This window comes from Typopeltis vanoorti, chromosome 18, assembly GCF_054136105.1.
Source record: "Typopeltis vanoorti isolate ZY-2024b chromosome 18, IOZ_Tvanoo_1.0, whole genome shotgun sequence".
Taxonomy (NCBI): domain Eukaryota; kingdom Metazoa; phylum Arthropoda; class Arachnida; order Uropygi; family Thelyphonidae; genus Typopeltis; species Typopeltis vanoorti.
The window spans coordinates 84749061-84765643 of record NC_143566.1 but is presented as its reverse complement, the minus strand read 5'-3'; the positions used below and the strand labels follow the sequence as shown (position 1 = coordinate 84765643).

At 38.0% G+C, this 16583-nt stretch overlaps 1 protein-coding gene across 1 annotated transcript in view; it reads right to left on the bottom strand.

Moving 5' to 3' along the window:
- The window catches only part of LOC150096880 (thymidine kinase 2, mitochondrial-like), a 43162-nt gene that overhangs the window by 11131 nt on the left and 15448 nt on the right, over positions 1–16583 (bottom strand). The window contains exon 2 of the mRNA XM_090408091.1: positions 7279–7359. Within this exon, the coding sequence (XP_090264217.1) occupies positions 7279–7359 (81 nt within the window). The remainder of the gene's footprint in view (positions 1–7278; positions 7360–16583) is intronic.

Here is a 16583-nt window from a genome sequence, read left to right as displayed (position 1 = left end):
GCACTTTGCTACCATCACCATCCACCATTTTCATTTGGTAAGGGACAAGAAATAAGATATTATTCATTTTTTTAATAAAAAAACAGCTATTCAAAAAGTTATTTTTCCTATGCTATAATGAAATAACTTGAACTGCACGCACGCACACACACAGAGAGAGAGAGAGAGAGAGAGAGCTTGAAAAATGTTAGTTAAATGAGGAAAGGAAAAAAACTAACAAAGAGAATTTTGGTTTAATTCAGTTTTATTTATGTGATACTGATTCTGTTTCATGTTAAATAGTTTTTTTTGTATGTTGGGGAATGATGGTCATTACAAATACATGTTCTGTCGATTATCACTGATTTTAATGTAATGGAATATGACCAATGAGAAGAGAGGATATACATGCATCATTTTACCTTATAGAGTACTCATTCGTACCATGAGGTAGCTGCAAAATAGCAACCTAAAAGAGATATGCAGCAAACAGCATTAATTGGCTATTTCTTATCTAGTAATAGAATATACAGAATTTCTCCAATTAATAGTGAATATTAAACCTTGGAAAGTTGAGAAAGAGCTATTTCTTTTTTGAAAGTATTTCATTATATGATTTTAGCTTAAATACTTAAATACAGGAGCAGTGATGTCATATGACATCAATGGTCCTGTCCATCCAACAATGTTTAGAGCCAATCACAATTCAGAAAGGCACTAATGTAGTTTTATAAGTGGAGATTCTAAGTTAGTACAGCTGTCATAAGCATCCATGTGCATTGCAAGTAATTCTATCAGGTAGTTTGTTTTACACAGTTGTCTGAAGCAAAAGTGTTGTCTGTATCCCTTGAAATGGATAAAATTGAGTATCATGCAGTTATAAAATTCTTTGTAAAAGAAAGTTTAATGCCAAAAAGAAATTCATTCGCAGTTCATAAAAGTTTACGGGCACTCTTCTCCTTCGTTTTCGACAATTAAGAAATGGGCTGCCAAGTTTAACGTGGTCATACTAGCCTTGAAATGATCCACATGAAGGACGTCCAAAAAGTGTAACACCACCAGAAATCATTGATCAAGTGCACAATATGGTATTAGATGACCAGCGAGTCAAAGTGCGTGAAATTGCTGAAACTATAGACATTTATAAAGAACGTGCAGTAGGATATGTTGCATGAAGAATTGCATTATATGGGTGCCACGCTTGCTCACAGCAGATCAAAAACACACTCGCATGAAAATCTCTGAACAGTGCTTGGATTGCTTTAACAAGAATAAAACTGATTTTGTGTGTCGATTTATTACTATGGATGAAACTTGTATTCACCATTACACACCAGAATTCAAACAGCAGTCAAAACAGTAGACAGAAGCCGGTTGTTCAGCACCAAAGAAGACAAAGTGTTTCATCAGCTGAAAAGGTCATGGCATCGGTGTTTTGAAATGCTAAAGCATTTTGTTTATTAATTATCTTGAAAAGGTAAAACAATAACTGGGGAATATTATTTTGATCTTTTAACCAGACTAGACGAAAAAATTCTTGAGAAAAGACCCGTTTTTTCAGAAGAAAGAAATCATCTTTCATCAGGACAATGTACCTGCTCACAAAGGTGTTTTGGCAATGGGAAAATTAAGGGATCTACACTATGAATTGTAGATCCCTTAATTCAACCCCCCTATTTCCCAGATTTGGCTCCCTCTAACTGCTATCTCTTCCCAAAAGTAAAACTCTTCCTTGCTAGTCAGCATTTTCTTTGAATCATGAGGTGATTGCAGCTGTAGAGGGGTATTTTGCAGATCTTACTGAGAATCAGTACAGGGATTGGATAATGGTGCTGGAGCATCACTGGAATAAATGTATTAGTCTTAAGGGATGTTATGTTGATAAATAAAAATTTTTTCAACATAATCTCCTCTTTTTTAAATTATAAATTCATTTTTTCATTGTTAGGCTGAGAACTTTTCAGACCACCATCGTAACTACCAGCATGAAGCAGATATATTAACTACTTATGTATTAGTACGTTTATCAGTCTGTGAAGAAAAATCTATGCATTTTATAAGTGATGAACGACCATTTACTGCTTTTATTATTAATAATGCCATTTTTCCTTTACATTTTCGCTTCTGACACTTATAACATGTCTGAAATCATTTTTATGGAAAGAAGCAAACAATTTTTTCTCTGCCATTATAAGTTATCAAATTCCTAATATATACCCTCAACAGGTGTACAGGATACGATAGTACTACATGAAAAATTATATCATTACTAACTTCCTATCTATTTTCCTCCAAATCAGTCTGTTACCTGTCAAGACTCCAACATTATCAGATCTTATATTTCTGTCTTCTAAGGCACTGTATCAATCCACCTATATCTTGGTCTTCCTCTGGATCTTTTTCCTACCAACCTGGCAAAGAACACTTGTTTTGCTAATCTTTTCTCTCCCATTGTGTTTAAGTGACCATACCATCAGAACATGTCTGAACAAGTTCTTTTCTAATATCCTTGTTTTTAATATGATATTGCCATTGATGCCATCTGTTCATGCCCCTAATCTTTCTCAGGACTCTCAAATCTGCAGTCTTTAGTCTTTGGTCAAGTGTTTTACTTATGAACCAGCTTTCAGATCCATAAGTTAAAATTGGTTTGAACAGTCTTGTATAGCTAATTTAGTGTTTTGGCTAATTTCTCTCTTATTCCACATAAATTTATTTAGTTGACTTCCTACCATACCAGTTTTGTTGATTCAGTTGTGTATTACCATATTTAATTTATCATCTTCACTAAAAATCATGCCTAAGTAGACTTGTTCTATAGGTTCTCCATTCACAATGCAGTTGATATTTTGAATGTTTCTGCCTATTTTCACTGACCTTCATACCATATCTATTACAACAGTTATTCAATTTAGTCAGGGAATCTTGCAGACTTCTATCGGATTTATTTAGAAGTATACATCATCTGCATAAAGCAAAGAGGTGACATTAACATCTCCAATTTTGATATCAGGTTTAATAACACTTTCCTTCATAATGTGATCCATACAGATAAGTTAACGTAGGGAATAATGTACATCCTTGTCTGACACTAGATTTAACATTAAACCACCTTCCTGTACTGCCTTCAATTCTAACTGCTGACCTACAACTCAAATAAAGACTAACTATTGCTTGATATAACTCCCCACTGACACCATATAACTGTAGCATTTTGAATAGTTTCTCTCTCTCTCTCTTGGCACCTTATCATATGCAATATTATCAGATCTACAACACTTAAATACATATCTTTGTTATATTCCAAGGGGCATGCCGGTCATATGTGCAATGTGTGCGATGCACACAGCCGCCAAAATAGCAAAGGTTCCAAAGAGGAGGAAATACTTAAAAAAAAAAAACGTGTTTTTTTTATTGGGGAGCGGGAATAGGGGCACCAACTAAAGTTTTGCACACAGGCACCAGACATTACTGGCGTGCTACTGGGTATAGGGGTGCCAACTAAAGTTTTGCACACAGGCGCTGGACACTACTGGCACGCCCCTGTATATTCCCATGATTTCTCAACTATCTGTCATAAAGTGAAAATCTGATCCTGACAGCCTCTATTCCTTTGATCTGAATCCAGCTTGTTTTTCAACAAACTTCTTTTCCACAATCCTTCTCAACCGTTTCTCAAGTATACTTGCATATATATATCTTACCAAGAACACTCAGTAGAGAAATACCTCTATAATTCTCAAATTCAGTTTTATTTCCCTTTTTTATATATGGGTACTATGAGAGTCCTACTCCAATCATCTCGAATTCGTCCCTCTGCTCAGGCTTTCTGAACTATGTAGTGCAGCCACTGTAAGACTTTTATGCCACCATACTTCAGCATTTCTGGTCGAATATCATCTACTACTGCTGCCTTTCAACATTTCAGGCTTTTGATGGCTTTTTCTACTTCAAGTATGGATATGTATTCCTCACTGCATGCCTGGTCAGTGTTTTTTACCACTGTGCTGTCATCACTGCTTGTCCATTTAGCATTTCGAAGTAATTACTCCATACCTCAAGGATATCTTTTTTTTTTGTCCTGTTTTCATGTCACCTTTATCATCTCTAATTCTTTTTACAACACTCTTTCCTCTATTTCTGAGCTTCTTTCCTCCAGAATATCTTGCCACTTACTTGATATTTATTTTCTATGTTCTTACAAAAGTACTCCCGTGACTTTTATTTAGCTAGTTTTACAGAGTGTTTAGCTTTCTTACATTTGTCTCTGTATTCTCTAAGAGCACAAGCTGACTTATTTGCTAGGAACTTTTGATATGCTTTCTTCTTTTCTTTCACTGTCTCTTTAACTTCTTGTGTCCACCATGGAGTTCTGATTTTTCTATCCTTACAGACAACCTCACCACTTGTCTGTTTGGCTGAATCAATCAGTGTTTTCTTCAGGGCTTGTTATTGAATCTCCAAGGTTTGGTTCCTATTCACAAGCTCTTTCATTTTTTCTTCAATCATGTTTGTGTACAGTTCACATCTGAGAGCTGCTCAACGTTTATTCATTTTAAAACTTTCTTATGTCTTCTTTTCAATATGAAATTCAATTTTATCCTGCTCAAGACTAAATGGTGATCACTTCCAATTTCAAATCCTCTGTACACTCTGGTGTCCTGCACCATTGAGAAAACATCACTATGAACAATAACATAGTCAACGAGACTTATCTTATTCCTTGCCTCTTCTCTCTATGTGAATTTGTGCACATTTTTATGTTAGAACATTGTGCTAGTAATAACCAGTCCATGTCCTGAGCAGAAATCCAACAGACATTTGCCATTATTATTAGCTTTACTCTTTTCTCCAAATTTTCCCAAAGTATTTTTGTATGTCTGACAATCATTTCTTACTCTGCTATTTAGATCCCCAACAAGGACCAACTTTTCCTTTTTCATTGTGTCAGTTGCTTTCTCTAAAGCCTCAAAAAATTCCTCCACTTCTACCTTAGTAGAATCTTCTGTGGGACCATAGGCACAAATAAGTCTCATTGTCCAGTTTCCCATTCTCATATTTGCCCACATCACTCTACTTGAGACTGCCTGCCATTCAAGAAGATTAGCCTCATATTTAGTGTTGAATACTATGGCTACTCCTTCTTTACCTTGATTGTCATTGCCTGAATATAACATTTTGTATTCATTGCTCAGAAAGATCTCACCAGTTTTTGCCTTTTTTTGTTTCAGTCACCCGTATTATGTCGATCTGGTACTTATCCAATTCCTCAGCTAGCTCCATTTCTTTGCCATCCAGGCTTCTTATGTTGATAGTACCAATCTTGAACTTTTGTGATGTTGAGTTGGGATGGGTTTTAGGATTTGTTCTAGTAGCTAACTTTTTGCTGTTTGCCCTAGTTCCCTGGCAAAAACAATGGGGGCCTTTTTTAACCCAGCAACACCCCAGCATCATGAAATTCTGTCATGTTGTATCATAATTTATTATTTTGGTTTAAGTCAATAAGAATACAATTTGGTCAGCTAAATCTTAAATTGCCAGCCAATCCTCGTTTGTTCAGTATCCAGGTAGATACTTAACAGGGTGCACCATGAGAAGGTGAGGATTGGACATTAGGTCATAAGCCCTGATCGGTTCTCTACATTCCTTTAAAGGCTATGTGGAGATCTCCTCTCCGTTATATAGCTTTGACCATTAAGCACCCCATTTTCAGACCACCCTCGTAGCAAATTACCGACTAATCAGCATATCAGGAACCGTTGTCAAAATATTGGAGAAGTTGGTGATGAGCAAAATACAGGAATGGATAGATGGAAATGGGACTCTATATGGGGGTAGCAGCATGGTTTTGTGAAGGGCAGGTAATGCTTTAGTAACTTGCTCACATTTTATAATACAGAGACAGTTGAGTTGGATAAAGTTAATGGGTTTACAGTGATACTACTAGACTTTGCAAAGGCCTTTGACAGGATACCACAAAATCTAATCAAATTCTAATCAATATACTGCAGTGGGGATGGATATGGAGTTGGTGAGATGGATAGGAGGGTGGTTGATGGAGAGATATCAGAGAGTAGTTTATTCAGGAGTAGAGTCCAAAAGAAGGCCTGTGACTAGTGGTGTATAGCAGGATTCTGTTCTAGGACCACTACTGTTTAATTTATACATTAATGATATAGGAAAAGATCTGAGAAGAACTGTTCAGTTATTTGCTGATGATGCAAAGTTGAGTAGAACAATTGTCAATACAGATGATATCAAAATTTTGCAGGATGAATTGGATAGATTAGCAGACTGGGCAAAGGAAAATGGATGTGAGTTTAATGTGGCAAAGTGTAGGTTATATATTTTGAGGTGAGAAGATTACCAGCTATATACACATTGGTGGAACTGTACTCCAGAAAAGTGATAAGGCCAGAGACTTGAGAGTGTTAGTGGATAGGGAGTTAAAGTTCAGGGAGAACATAGCAAAAGTGGCTAAAGCAGCTCAACAGATTACTTGGTTACTGAAGAATACTTTGATGAGCAGAGATAAGCAGGTTATTATTCTCTTTATTGAGCCTTGATAAGATCCCATCTTGACTGCTGTGTGCAGATCTGGGGGCCAGGATTTCTTGGTGATGAGGAGGAGAGGATCCAGAAGCGAGTGACCAAGATGGTAGTAGGTCTATGGAATGACCCTTATGAGAAGAGGTAAGATTTGTGGGTTACAGAAACTGGTTGATAGGCAGAAAAGAGATGATAGATTGAGACATACAATCTATCAAGATTTTTTCCAAGGGTTTTTCAAGATTAATCCAGAGGAAATTTTTAGAACTGGTTTTTTTTTGCTTGGAGAGTATTTCTTTGTATTTCTTTACATAGTGAATGAGTGGGATAGATTGCCAGAGTCTGTTATGGGTGCCATGCCTGTGAATGAGTTCAAAGCAAAGTATGATAGATACTGTGCAAATGTTGGATAGTTCTTGACTTGATGTTTAGGGCCTTCCTCAATGAGTCTAAAGACTCCTTGGAGTAGCCGGTAATAATAATAATATAATTGATAAAAACAGAAAAAATTCTTATCCCATCCATGGAACAAAATATACTATAGATTAGCAAATAACCTTTTGTAAGTTGGAGCAACATAGAAAGTTTCAGTATAGCACCCTGGTATATCAACTGCATAGAACAAAGATATTCGATAATACATGGATATGCTTTAGAAGCAAGAATGTCAAAGATGACTAAATTGATGCATTTGTTATTTTTTTTTTTTTTTATATTTTAAATGAAATGGCATGAAATGTATTTACTCACCAACACAGGAGATGGAAGGCTGAAGTGTTTTTCTGTGACTAACCAGTCTTCATGAAGATCATGTAGTTGCTTCAAATAATCCTGAAAAAAAATTCTCATTAGATTCAATAAAAAGAAAATCTAGTTTCTCTTTTTTGAAGAAACTAACAGCATTTTGTGCAAAACCTAAAGTTCTGCCACATTGCTCTAATAAAATCATTACCAAATACAACAAAAACTTATTTGAAATTCTCCAATTAGCTATTTCTGTCCAGATGAATTCTGATTAACAGTTCCCCCCCCCCCCCCAATAGTTTTAACCACGTCTGTAGTTTTTTGCATGATTCTGAAAGCAGCTCATGTTTGGTCATTTTCTTTACATGTACCCATAATGTGTGTCCTGTTCTGAAAAAATAAAAGTATCTTTATTACAAATGCACTGTGCTTCCTTCAAAACATCAATATACAAGGGGATAAAATAACTGGAATTATTATTATTTTTTTTAAAATTTATTTAAGTATGTAATATAATACCATATTTTAGTCTCCTTTAAAGTACTCTTCATGTGAGTCAATGCACTTGTCCCAACGTTTTTTTCACAGCTATTCGAAACAGTTCTGGAACTGTTCATGGCCTCCAGCAACTTTTCTTTCACTTTGTCCACATCAACGAATTGCTGACCTTTCAGGATTTCTTTATCCGTGAGAATAAAAGAAGTCACATGGAGAGAGATTGGGAGAGTAGGAAGGGTGGGGAAATCCTCTGTGAGCAAACAAGGCACAAATTTAGTGGACACGGGTTTCATTTGCAAATCTTCTGTTAGAATTTGCTGGCATGAACTCCATGACAAATTTGTCTCTTCGGAAACTTACTCAATGGTCTTTTGATGATCTTCATTGATTGCCACTCGTAGACCTGCATTTTACCTTAAGCGTCATCCTTAAAGGCTTGTCAAAGATCGAGTTTTAGATCTGATCATTTCATCAGAGGATGTAATTGTGAGTGGGGTTTCGCACTTTCCTTCAGTTGGTGAGAGTGATCACTGTGGCTAGCCATATGCAGACTTCTGTGAGGAAAGGATATATGTGGAAGTACAAGGCTGGTGATTATGATAAGCTTAGGAGACAGCTTGGAGTTATAGCATGGAATGAGGAGTTGAGTGGTAAGGAAACAGATGCTGTATGGGAATTGACAAAGAAATACATAACAGCATCAATGTGTGAATGTATTCCAAAGGCCAAAAGGCTGAATAAGGGAGGTGTAAAATGGATGAATAAGGGGCTTAAGCATGAAATTTGGAAGAAGAAGGTACTTTGGAGGCAGTACAAGAATAATGGTAATAATATATGAAGATTATAAAGAAAAAGCCAGGAGAGTGACTCAGTTAGAAAGGAAAGCAAAAGTGGAGAGCAGAAATTAGCAAATCAGGCAAAGAAAAAAACCTAGAGATTTTTTAGATAAGTAGCAAGAAGGTATAGTGCTATGCATTATGGGAGGGGCAACTACCCAGACCAGTTTCAGCCTTTACCGAGGTCTCCAGCATATCATTATACTTGTCCATAAGGATTGCATTATGGTATACTAAGGCAATTGATGTGAAGTTATTAGCTCTATATACAAGTAACCCAGTCCTGAAGTTACTTACACTTGGATAAAGAATGAAACCAAGAATATAATTTCTTGGCATCTTTAATTTATGGCATAAGATGTAATTATTTAAGGAAAACCAATAACAAATAGATCCATGACTATTCATTATTATGTATTTTTACACTTTAGAATGTAGTTTATCAGGTCTCAAATCTGAATAGTTCAGTCATTAAAAGATGCAAGGATATTTGTCCTTGCATCTTTTAATGAGGGTGGGGTGCAAAAAAAGAGATATGGACAGCATGCATCAGTAAGTTAACCAGAACACAGGGCAAGTAATCATTGTGTAGGGAATTTCTGAGTACACAGATTAAAAGAAGAAAAGTGCACATGGGAGGGAATGAAATTTATGCAACTACAGAGCATATGATGGAAGGGACCTGGAGTTTGAGTTGGATCTGATGATACAGTGAAGGCATTCATAACCAAGGTAATCACAAACTTTGTCTCTATGTGAGGGAGAGTAAGCATGCAGTCTTAACTGAGATCAATTAAGAAGAGGTATGTGCAATTATGAAGCTAGTGATTATGACAAGCTCAAGAGGCAGCTTGGAGCAGTGACTTGCCTTAAGAAATAAGGATATTAAAGGAAAGCAGTATCAAACAACAAGCCTAAATTCTTGAAGGATAAAGTGTGGGTGGAGTTAAATGGGTGAGTAGAAGCTGCAAAGAAGAAAAGGTTGTGGAGAAAATATAAAAAGTGAGGTAATCTCCTGAAATAGCAATCTCCTGAAAATAGGCAAAAAAGCGAAATCAGATTATGAGAGGAAATTAGCTGAGCAGGAGAAGGGAAATTCCAAAGAGTTCTTTTTCTATGCTGTGAGTAAAATGACTACAGAAAGATAACTTTAATGAATGCTGATGATAGTGAGGCTGATGGATGATGATTACACATATATGCTCTTCTTAACATAGTTACACATATACCTCTATATCCATTGTAGTCACACACACACACACACACACACACACACACACACACACACACACACACACACACACACACACACACACCTATTTGTAAGGAAGATGATAGAGGAAATAGTTGAATTACTGAGTGATCACTTTGTGTGTGTTGTCTCTTAAGACTGTTTAATGTAAGTTAGCACCAGCAGATGCCAAGGAAGTGAAAAGAGGACAAAATAATTCCATTATATAAAGAAAGCTACTAGATAATCAAGGGAAGAAATTATAGACCAACTGATATCTGAGAAGTGGTGGTTAAGGTATTGGAAAAGTTGGGTCTTTGGACTTCATAGGCAATGCCCAATGTTACATTATTATTATTAAGAGAGAGAAACCTTCAGGGAGTCAGAGACTCATCAAGGGAGGCCACATACTACGCACACCAGCTATCATACTTATTCTTGAATTCATTCACACTGCTTGCACTCACAACATCCAATGGCAATCCATTCCAATCACGCACTACCCTCTGAGAGAAAAATCTAGCTCTCACACCTTTCTTGGCGGCCTTCATTCTCAGCTTCCAAGGATGCCCTCTTGTCCTTTCCCCACCTCCATAAATTGAAAAATTCCATCAATTGAAATCTTGTATGACCCTTTCAGAAGTTTGTACATCTCAATCATATCACCCCTCTTTCTCCCATTTGCTAGTGTCTGCAGTCTACAAATTCTCAATCTGTTTTCATAATCAGTATTCCACAATCCTGATATCATTTTTAACACACTCCTTTGTTCTCTCTAATATATCAGAATCACAACACAAACCAGGAGACCAGACCTGCACACAATAGTCCAAGTGAGGTCTTATCAAGGCCTTGTAAATAGACCTTTACATGTGAACATTTGTTTCAGCATTGCAATTATCTTTTGAGTTGTATTTGCAATCTTTGTAACATGGCTCCTAAACTTCAACTTCCTATCTATTAACACTCCAAGATCCCTAGCCTCATCAGTTTCTTCTAGTCTAATCCCATCAATATAATACGACATTGGATAGCTAATCATGCCGAAGTGAATGACTTTACACTTACTGACATTGAACTGACACCCATTTTCCCATGCCCACAATTCCAGCCTATTCAAATCATTCTACAAAGACCGCATATCAGCAGCATTCCTGATTACCCTACCTATCTTTGCATCATCAGCAAATAACTGTATGTCACTTGTCAAATCTTCCCAATATCATTAATGCACAAATTGAATAATAGTGGACCAAACACTGATCTTTGTGGTACACCACTTTTTTTTTCTTTTTTTTTTAATCGTTGTACTGTTTATGGGCAGTACTACCCTTACATCACGTCCAGATTTGATATAGGCCTAAGTCTTTACAAGTGTTTTACCCTATGCCTGTTTGAGTTATCATTATAGTCATTCTCTGGTGGCAACGCCATGCCACCAGTGTGCCCTATAGGGCCCTCAAGGAAAGAACTTTTATATCCTTTTGCGTAAGCCCAAGCTGTTTTAAGTCCTTATAACTATCTGCACTCCATATGCCATGTAAAGAGATGGTGGTGCTGGTAAACCTCGTAGTTGCCCCATGCTCCTCCCTTATCTTACTAACTAGATCTGGGTTATTTTTATAATAATTTACTTTATTATTATGGCTATAGGCTAGGGGATGCCCTGTTCCCACCACCTGGGCATCAACTACCCAAACGTCATCATCTCTTTTAATCACTAATTCTGGCTTATGCAAACCCGCGGAGGTCCTATAATGTGGTTCCACTGCAGTCTCCCAACCATTTGTTCTTCAAGCGGTTGTTCAGAATGGAGACCACAACATCATGCCTCCACGTGGCCACCATGGGTGCGGAAGCAAAACTGGGCTATATGAGACAATGTCTCACTGCAGTGGCAGCCAGCCCTACAGTTGGAGTCGTCACTACCCCATCGAGCTGTACGGGTTTGAGTAGGCAGGACATTGATCCTTGTCCTGATAAGGTCAATATACTTGAACCCAGAGAGGAGTCTGGTGCCATCCCTTACCCAATCATGCTGGGGAGGCACGAGATATGACTCTCTTAAAGGAGCACCATCTACAGAACAGTGCAACAGAGATGCCCATCTCTTGTGTTCTGTGGGTACTGACTTGATTAAAGTACCTTGATAATGGGACCAGCCTTTAGCCTGCCTAAAGTCTTCTTGTATTAATGGGCTATAGAAAGCCTCTCTGCAGATGGGAGAAGAAGATAGTTCTAACTGCGTGATTCTTGACAGCCACAGGCATGGGATCAGCCATCTAAGCGATGGAACCCCAAGCCCACCATCCTTAACCCTCGCATGGAAATATGCAGTAGGAGTGTCAGGCGGCAGTCGGAGCCATGATCTCATGGCTGAATGGATAGCTCTGTCCATTCGGGACAGTACCGAGATATATGTCCTACCAAGCACAAACTTGTGGTAAAAGCGAGGCAGGAGATAGTAGGAAAGGACAAACAGTCTTTGCTGGGACTTGAAAGGAGCTTTCCTCAAAGAAGCGATCCAGCTTCTAGGATAGAAGGGACGGAAGACCTTCCCTTTGGGGTGAACATGATACCGAGGTATCTCCACTCTTCCAGGATGGTCAAAGCATGCAACGGCCTCCCGTGCAGGGCAAACTCTATAGTCGCGACCTTAAGCTTCTTGTCACGACCAGAGGAGACAAGAGCTAAAGAGCAGGACTTCCCTACATTAATGGAAAGGCCTCAAATAGAGAAGAAGTCAACTGCCCAGTCAAGGAGTTCCTGCAAGCCTATCTTAGTAGAGGCTATGAGAATAAGATCGTCCGCAAAGGCCATAGCATTAAAGGAAGAAGCGCCTAGAGAATAGCCTATATGGCTAGGAAGAGAATGAAGAAACTCATCTATGACGCAGTTAAAGAAAAGGGGAGATAGAGGATCACCCTGGTGAACACCCTGCACTGCGGGAATAGAAGTTGCACGGGACCCTGTAGTGATAGTGATGGAGCTACCCAAGTATAGCACCTTAACATAGGAAAGAAAAGGTTCTGGACATCCAGCAATAGACAGTGCTCGAAGGAGAGCAGGAAGGGAGAGGCTATCAAAGGCCTTTTGGAGGTCCAGCAAGGCCATATATAGAAGCTTAAGGTGGCATCGGGAATCAGAGAGAAGAGAAGAAAGAAGATATATATTCTCGGCACAGCCGTCCGAAGGGACAAAAGTTCTCTGTCTATAATCATGCTGTATATGCTGCTAAAGTAGTTTAACTAATATTTTATGATAGAGTCTAAGTAACACATGATGCACAGCTTGAAGTTTCTTTCTTTGGAATGAAGATAGTTCTTGAAGCACGTAAGTATGGTAGTATTACTTTACTGGAAAGGAGAATGTCCACTAAGTCTTGAAGAATCTTCAATGGCACCTTCCGAAGCCTAGATGCAGGAAAGCCATCAGGTCCGGAGCTAGAGAAATTAGATGGAAGAGCTGCTTTAATCTCCTGGATGGAGGCAGGCTGGTATATTTGAAGGGCAGGAACGGACCTCAATATCGTGGGTTGGTCATCATAATCAGGGAAGTGTAGAGGTGGAGGAGAAAAGACTGTACTCCAGAATTTGACAAAATCATGATGTAAGTCTGCTAGAGGTGGAGGAGAAGCACCATCAAGGATGGTTTTGGCACATTGCCCTCTATTCTTTTTATAGAGGGCCTGCATAGGCCCTCTTCCTCTGCTTCCTATTTGACAAAGTCATTGTAGAATGAGACATAGGCTGATGTTGACGAGGCATGAAGTGTTCAGAGAATTCAGCGTGGAGGTAGTCATTCAACTGATCTGTGATATCCATTTCCAGAAGGTGAGTCTGGATGAGAGATTTAAGAATTTGATGGTTATATTTTGGAAGAGGAGGATCATCTAGAGATGATGGCTGTCTGAGAATCAAAGCCTCTTCTTCAACAGCAGGATGATAGCTGGAAAATGGAGAGGCAGGGACAGGAGATATTACCTGTCCCTACCTGTGGTGGATGGGCTGCCAATTCTTGAAGTAAGGCTTTGTAACTGGCTTTCCGTCTATGACACTTGATGGCATCCAAGGATCTTAATGGGAACGCCTTAAATAAAGCCTCATTGATTTTCTTTATCCCTCGAGCCGTCAACTCGATCTCATGAGTGGCGAGGATCTTTTCTTCTTCAGCAGTCCAACGTGATTTGACATGCTCTGTTCTTATTGCAGCGTTGGCTTCGGATGGATGTTTCAAGGTGCGATGCATGCCAAGGCCAACTGCAGTAGAGAATGCATGATCGCAGACCTGACATATGAAGTGTCTGAGATTGGGAACTCCTTGACCACCAGAACAAGCATGATGAGAACTTGAATAAATGGGTTGATGACAGTCTTTGTAGAGCTTTCTTTTAACTTCCTTCCTGAGGATGCTGCTGGGATGGATGACCTTCCCTTAGTAAACCCATGTTGTTCATTGGAAAGCAGATATTCACTGTCAACATTTCTGAATGCAGGCCCTAACCAATTTTACAAAATCTTCACCACTCCTGAGATACTAATTGGTCGAAAGTTGGATACATCCCATGTGGGGACACCTGTAACCCCCATCAGGCACGTCCCCTGGTGGCAGATCAGGGAATGCTCATCATAGTTTACTATGAAGGGTAGGAGGGAAATAAAATACCTCCCACGGACCAACAGGATAGCAGTTCCCTCATAGGCCGGTCTGGGGGCTTCGAAGGTGGCAGCTCCACCACCAGACTCAGGTGCTGAAGGCTAATTCCCTGCACACCTTAAAATTTCACTCATTAAAAGAAATAACAAAGAGATAGCCGAACTGCCTAAATGGTTAACAACAAAGCGAGGAAAAAGATACATGAGATACGAACATGGAATGTTAAAAGTCTACATGAAAAAGAAAACAAATTAATAGATGAATTTAAAAAATCAAGACTGGATTTGCTAGCAGTCACAGAAACAAAAAAGAAAGGGCAAGGTTGCCAGAAAATGAAAGATGGGTATATACTTTTCTAGTTAGGGGTAAACCCAAGAGAATGGAGAAAACAAGGGGTAGCTTGCATAATTAAACCAGATCTCAAAGAATATATTACTAAATGGCAACTAATAAACGAAAGGTTGTTGACAATCACTATAGATTTTAAATCAGACAACCAAGTATTCACTGTAATTGTTGCATATGGCCCAAACGATAATGCCAATAAAGAAATTAAAGATGAATTCTTCGACCCCTTACAAAAAACAATTGAAGAAGTTCAAGGGCATATCACACTACTAGGAGACCTTAATGGCCGGGTAGGGAATCAAGTAGATGAAGAAACGAAACAAGTGTTGGGATCACAATGAGAAATAACCCGGAATAATAATGGAGAAAGAATAACAAATCTTTGCCTTACAAATAATTTAGCAATAGCGAATACTATGTTCAAACATAAAGAAATCCATAAGTTTACCAGGGAAGAGCCCAATAGAAACGAAAACTCTATAATCGACTATGCCATCATAAGCAGATCGTACTGGAAGTATACAAAAAATGCAAAAGTCTACAGAGGTCCTGAAATAGGCAGTGACCACTACTTATTAGTATTGGAAACAATCCATAAAATAAAAGTTGAAAAATGTAGAAAAAGTAGCAAGGAAATAAATGTTAAGATAAAGAACTACAAACTAAAGAAAGAAGAAACAGCCATTGAGTATAAAAGTAAAATAGAAGAGAAGATTAAAGAAGTAGAAAAAGAGATATATGAAGACCAAGATGTAGAAAACCTATGGTATAGGTTCAAAACACTTCTAGAAACAAGCAAAGAAATTTGTGTTGTATCATTAAATAATAAACAGAAGAAACATAAAACACCCCGGTGGACTGAAGAACTAAAAGAAGAAATTAAAAAGAAAAAGCAATTATGGAAGAGATATATAACATCAAAGCTGCAGGTTGATAGAGAACTATACAACAACCAAAGAAATAAAGTTAAAACCTTGGTGAAAGCAGAGAAAAGAAAATGCTGGGAAGACTTCGGACATACTTTAGAACAAAATTTTAAAGGAAACCAAAAACTCTTCTATAATGTTTTAAGAAGAATGAGGTCAGAGAAAGAATGCCCCATAAAGTTTATCAAAAATAAGGACGGAAAGTTACTCACAAATTCCAAAGACATCATGGAAAGATGGAAACAGTACCTTCAAGAATTATTGGAAGTGCAGGAAAAAATAGAACCCTAAGAGCAAGACACACAAGCAAAATAGAAGATCAGAGTGAAGAAATTCATGCAAATGAACTATTAGCAGCAATAAATAAAATAAAACTGGGCAAATCAGCAGGCCATGACCAAATAACACCAGAAATGGTAAAGAATTTAGGAATGAAAGCCATAAAATTTCTTTTACACCTATTCAATGTTGTATGGAAAAAGAAAATTATTCCCAAAGACTGGGAAGTAGCTATCTTCTTCTTATTGTGCTATCTTCTATCGAAGGTTAGCGACCATCTTGGCGAACAAACTGCGCTCTTGTGCTAATCTGAGCAGTTGTGCACTGCTCTTTCCTGTCCACGTCTTGATGTTGTCAAACCATGATATTCTTTTTCTTCCTCTAGTTCCTTTGCCATCAATTCTTCCTACTAAAATAGTTTGTAGAAGTTGGTATTTGCTGTTTCTCATGATGTGTCCAAGATATGATGTTTTTCGTTTCTTGATTATTTGTACAAGATGTTTAGCTTTGCCAATGGATTTTAAGACATCTTCATTG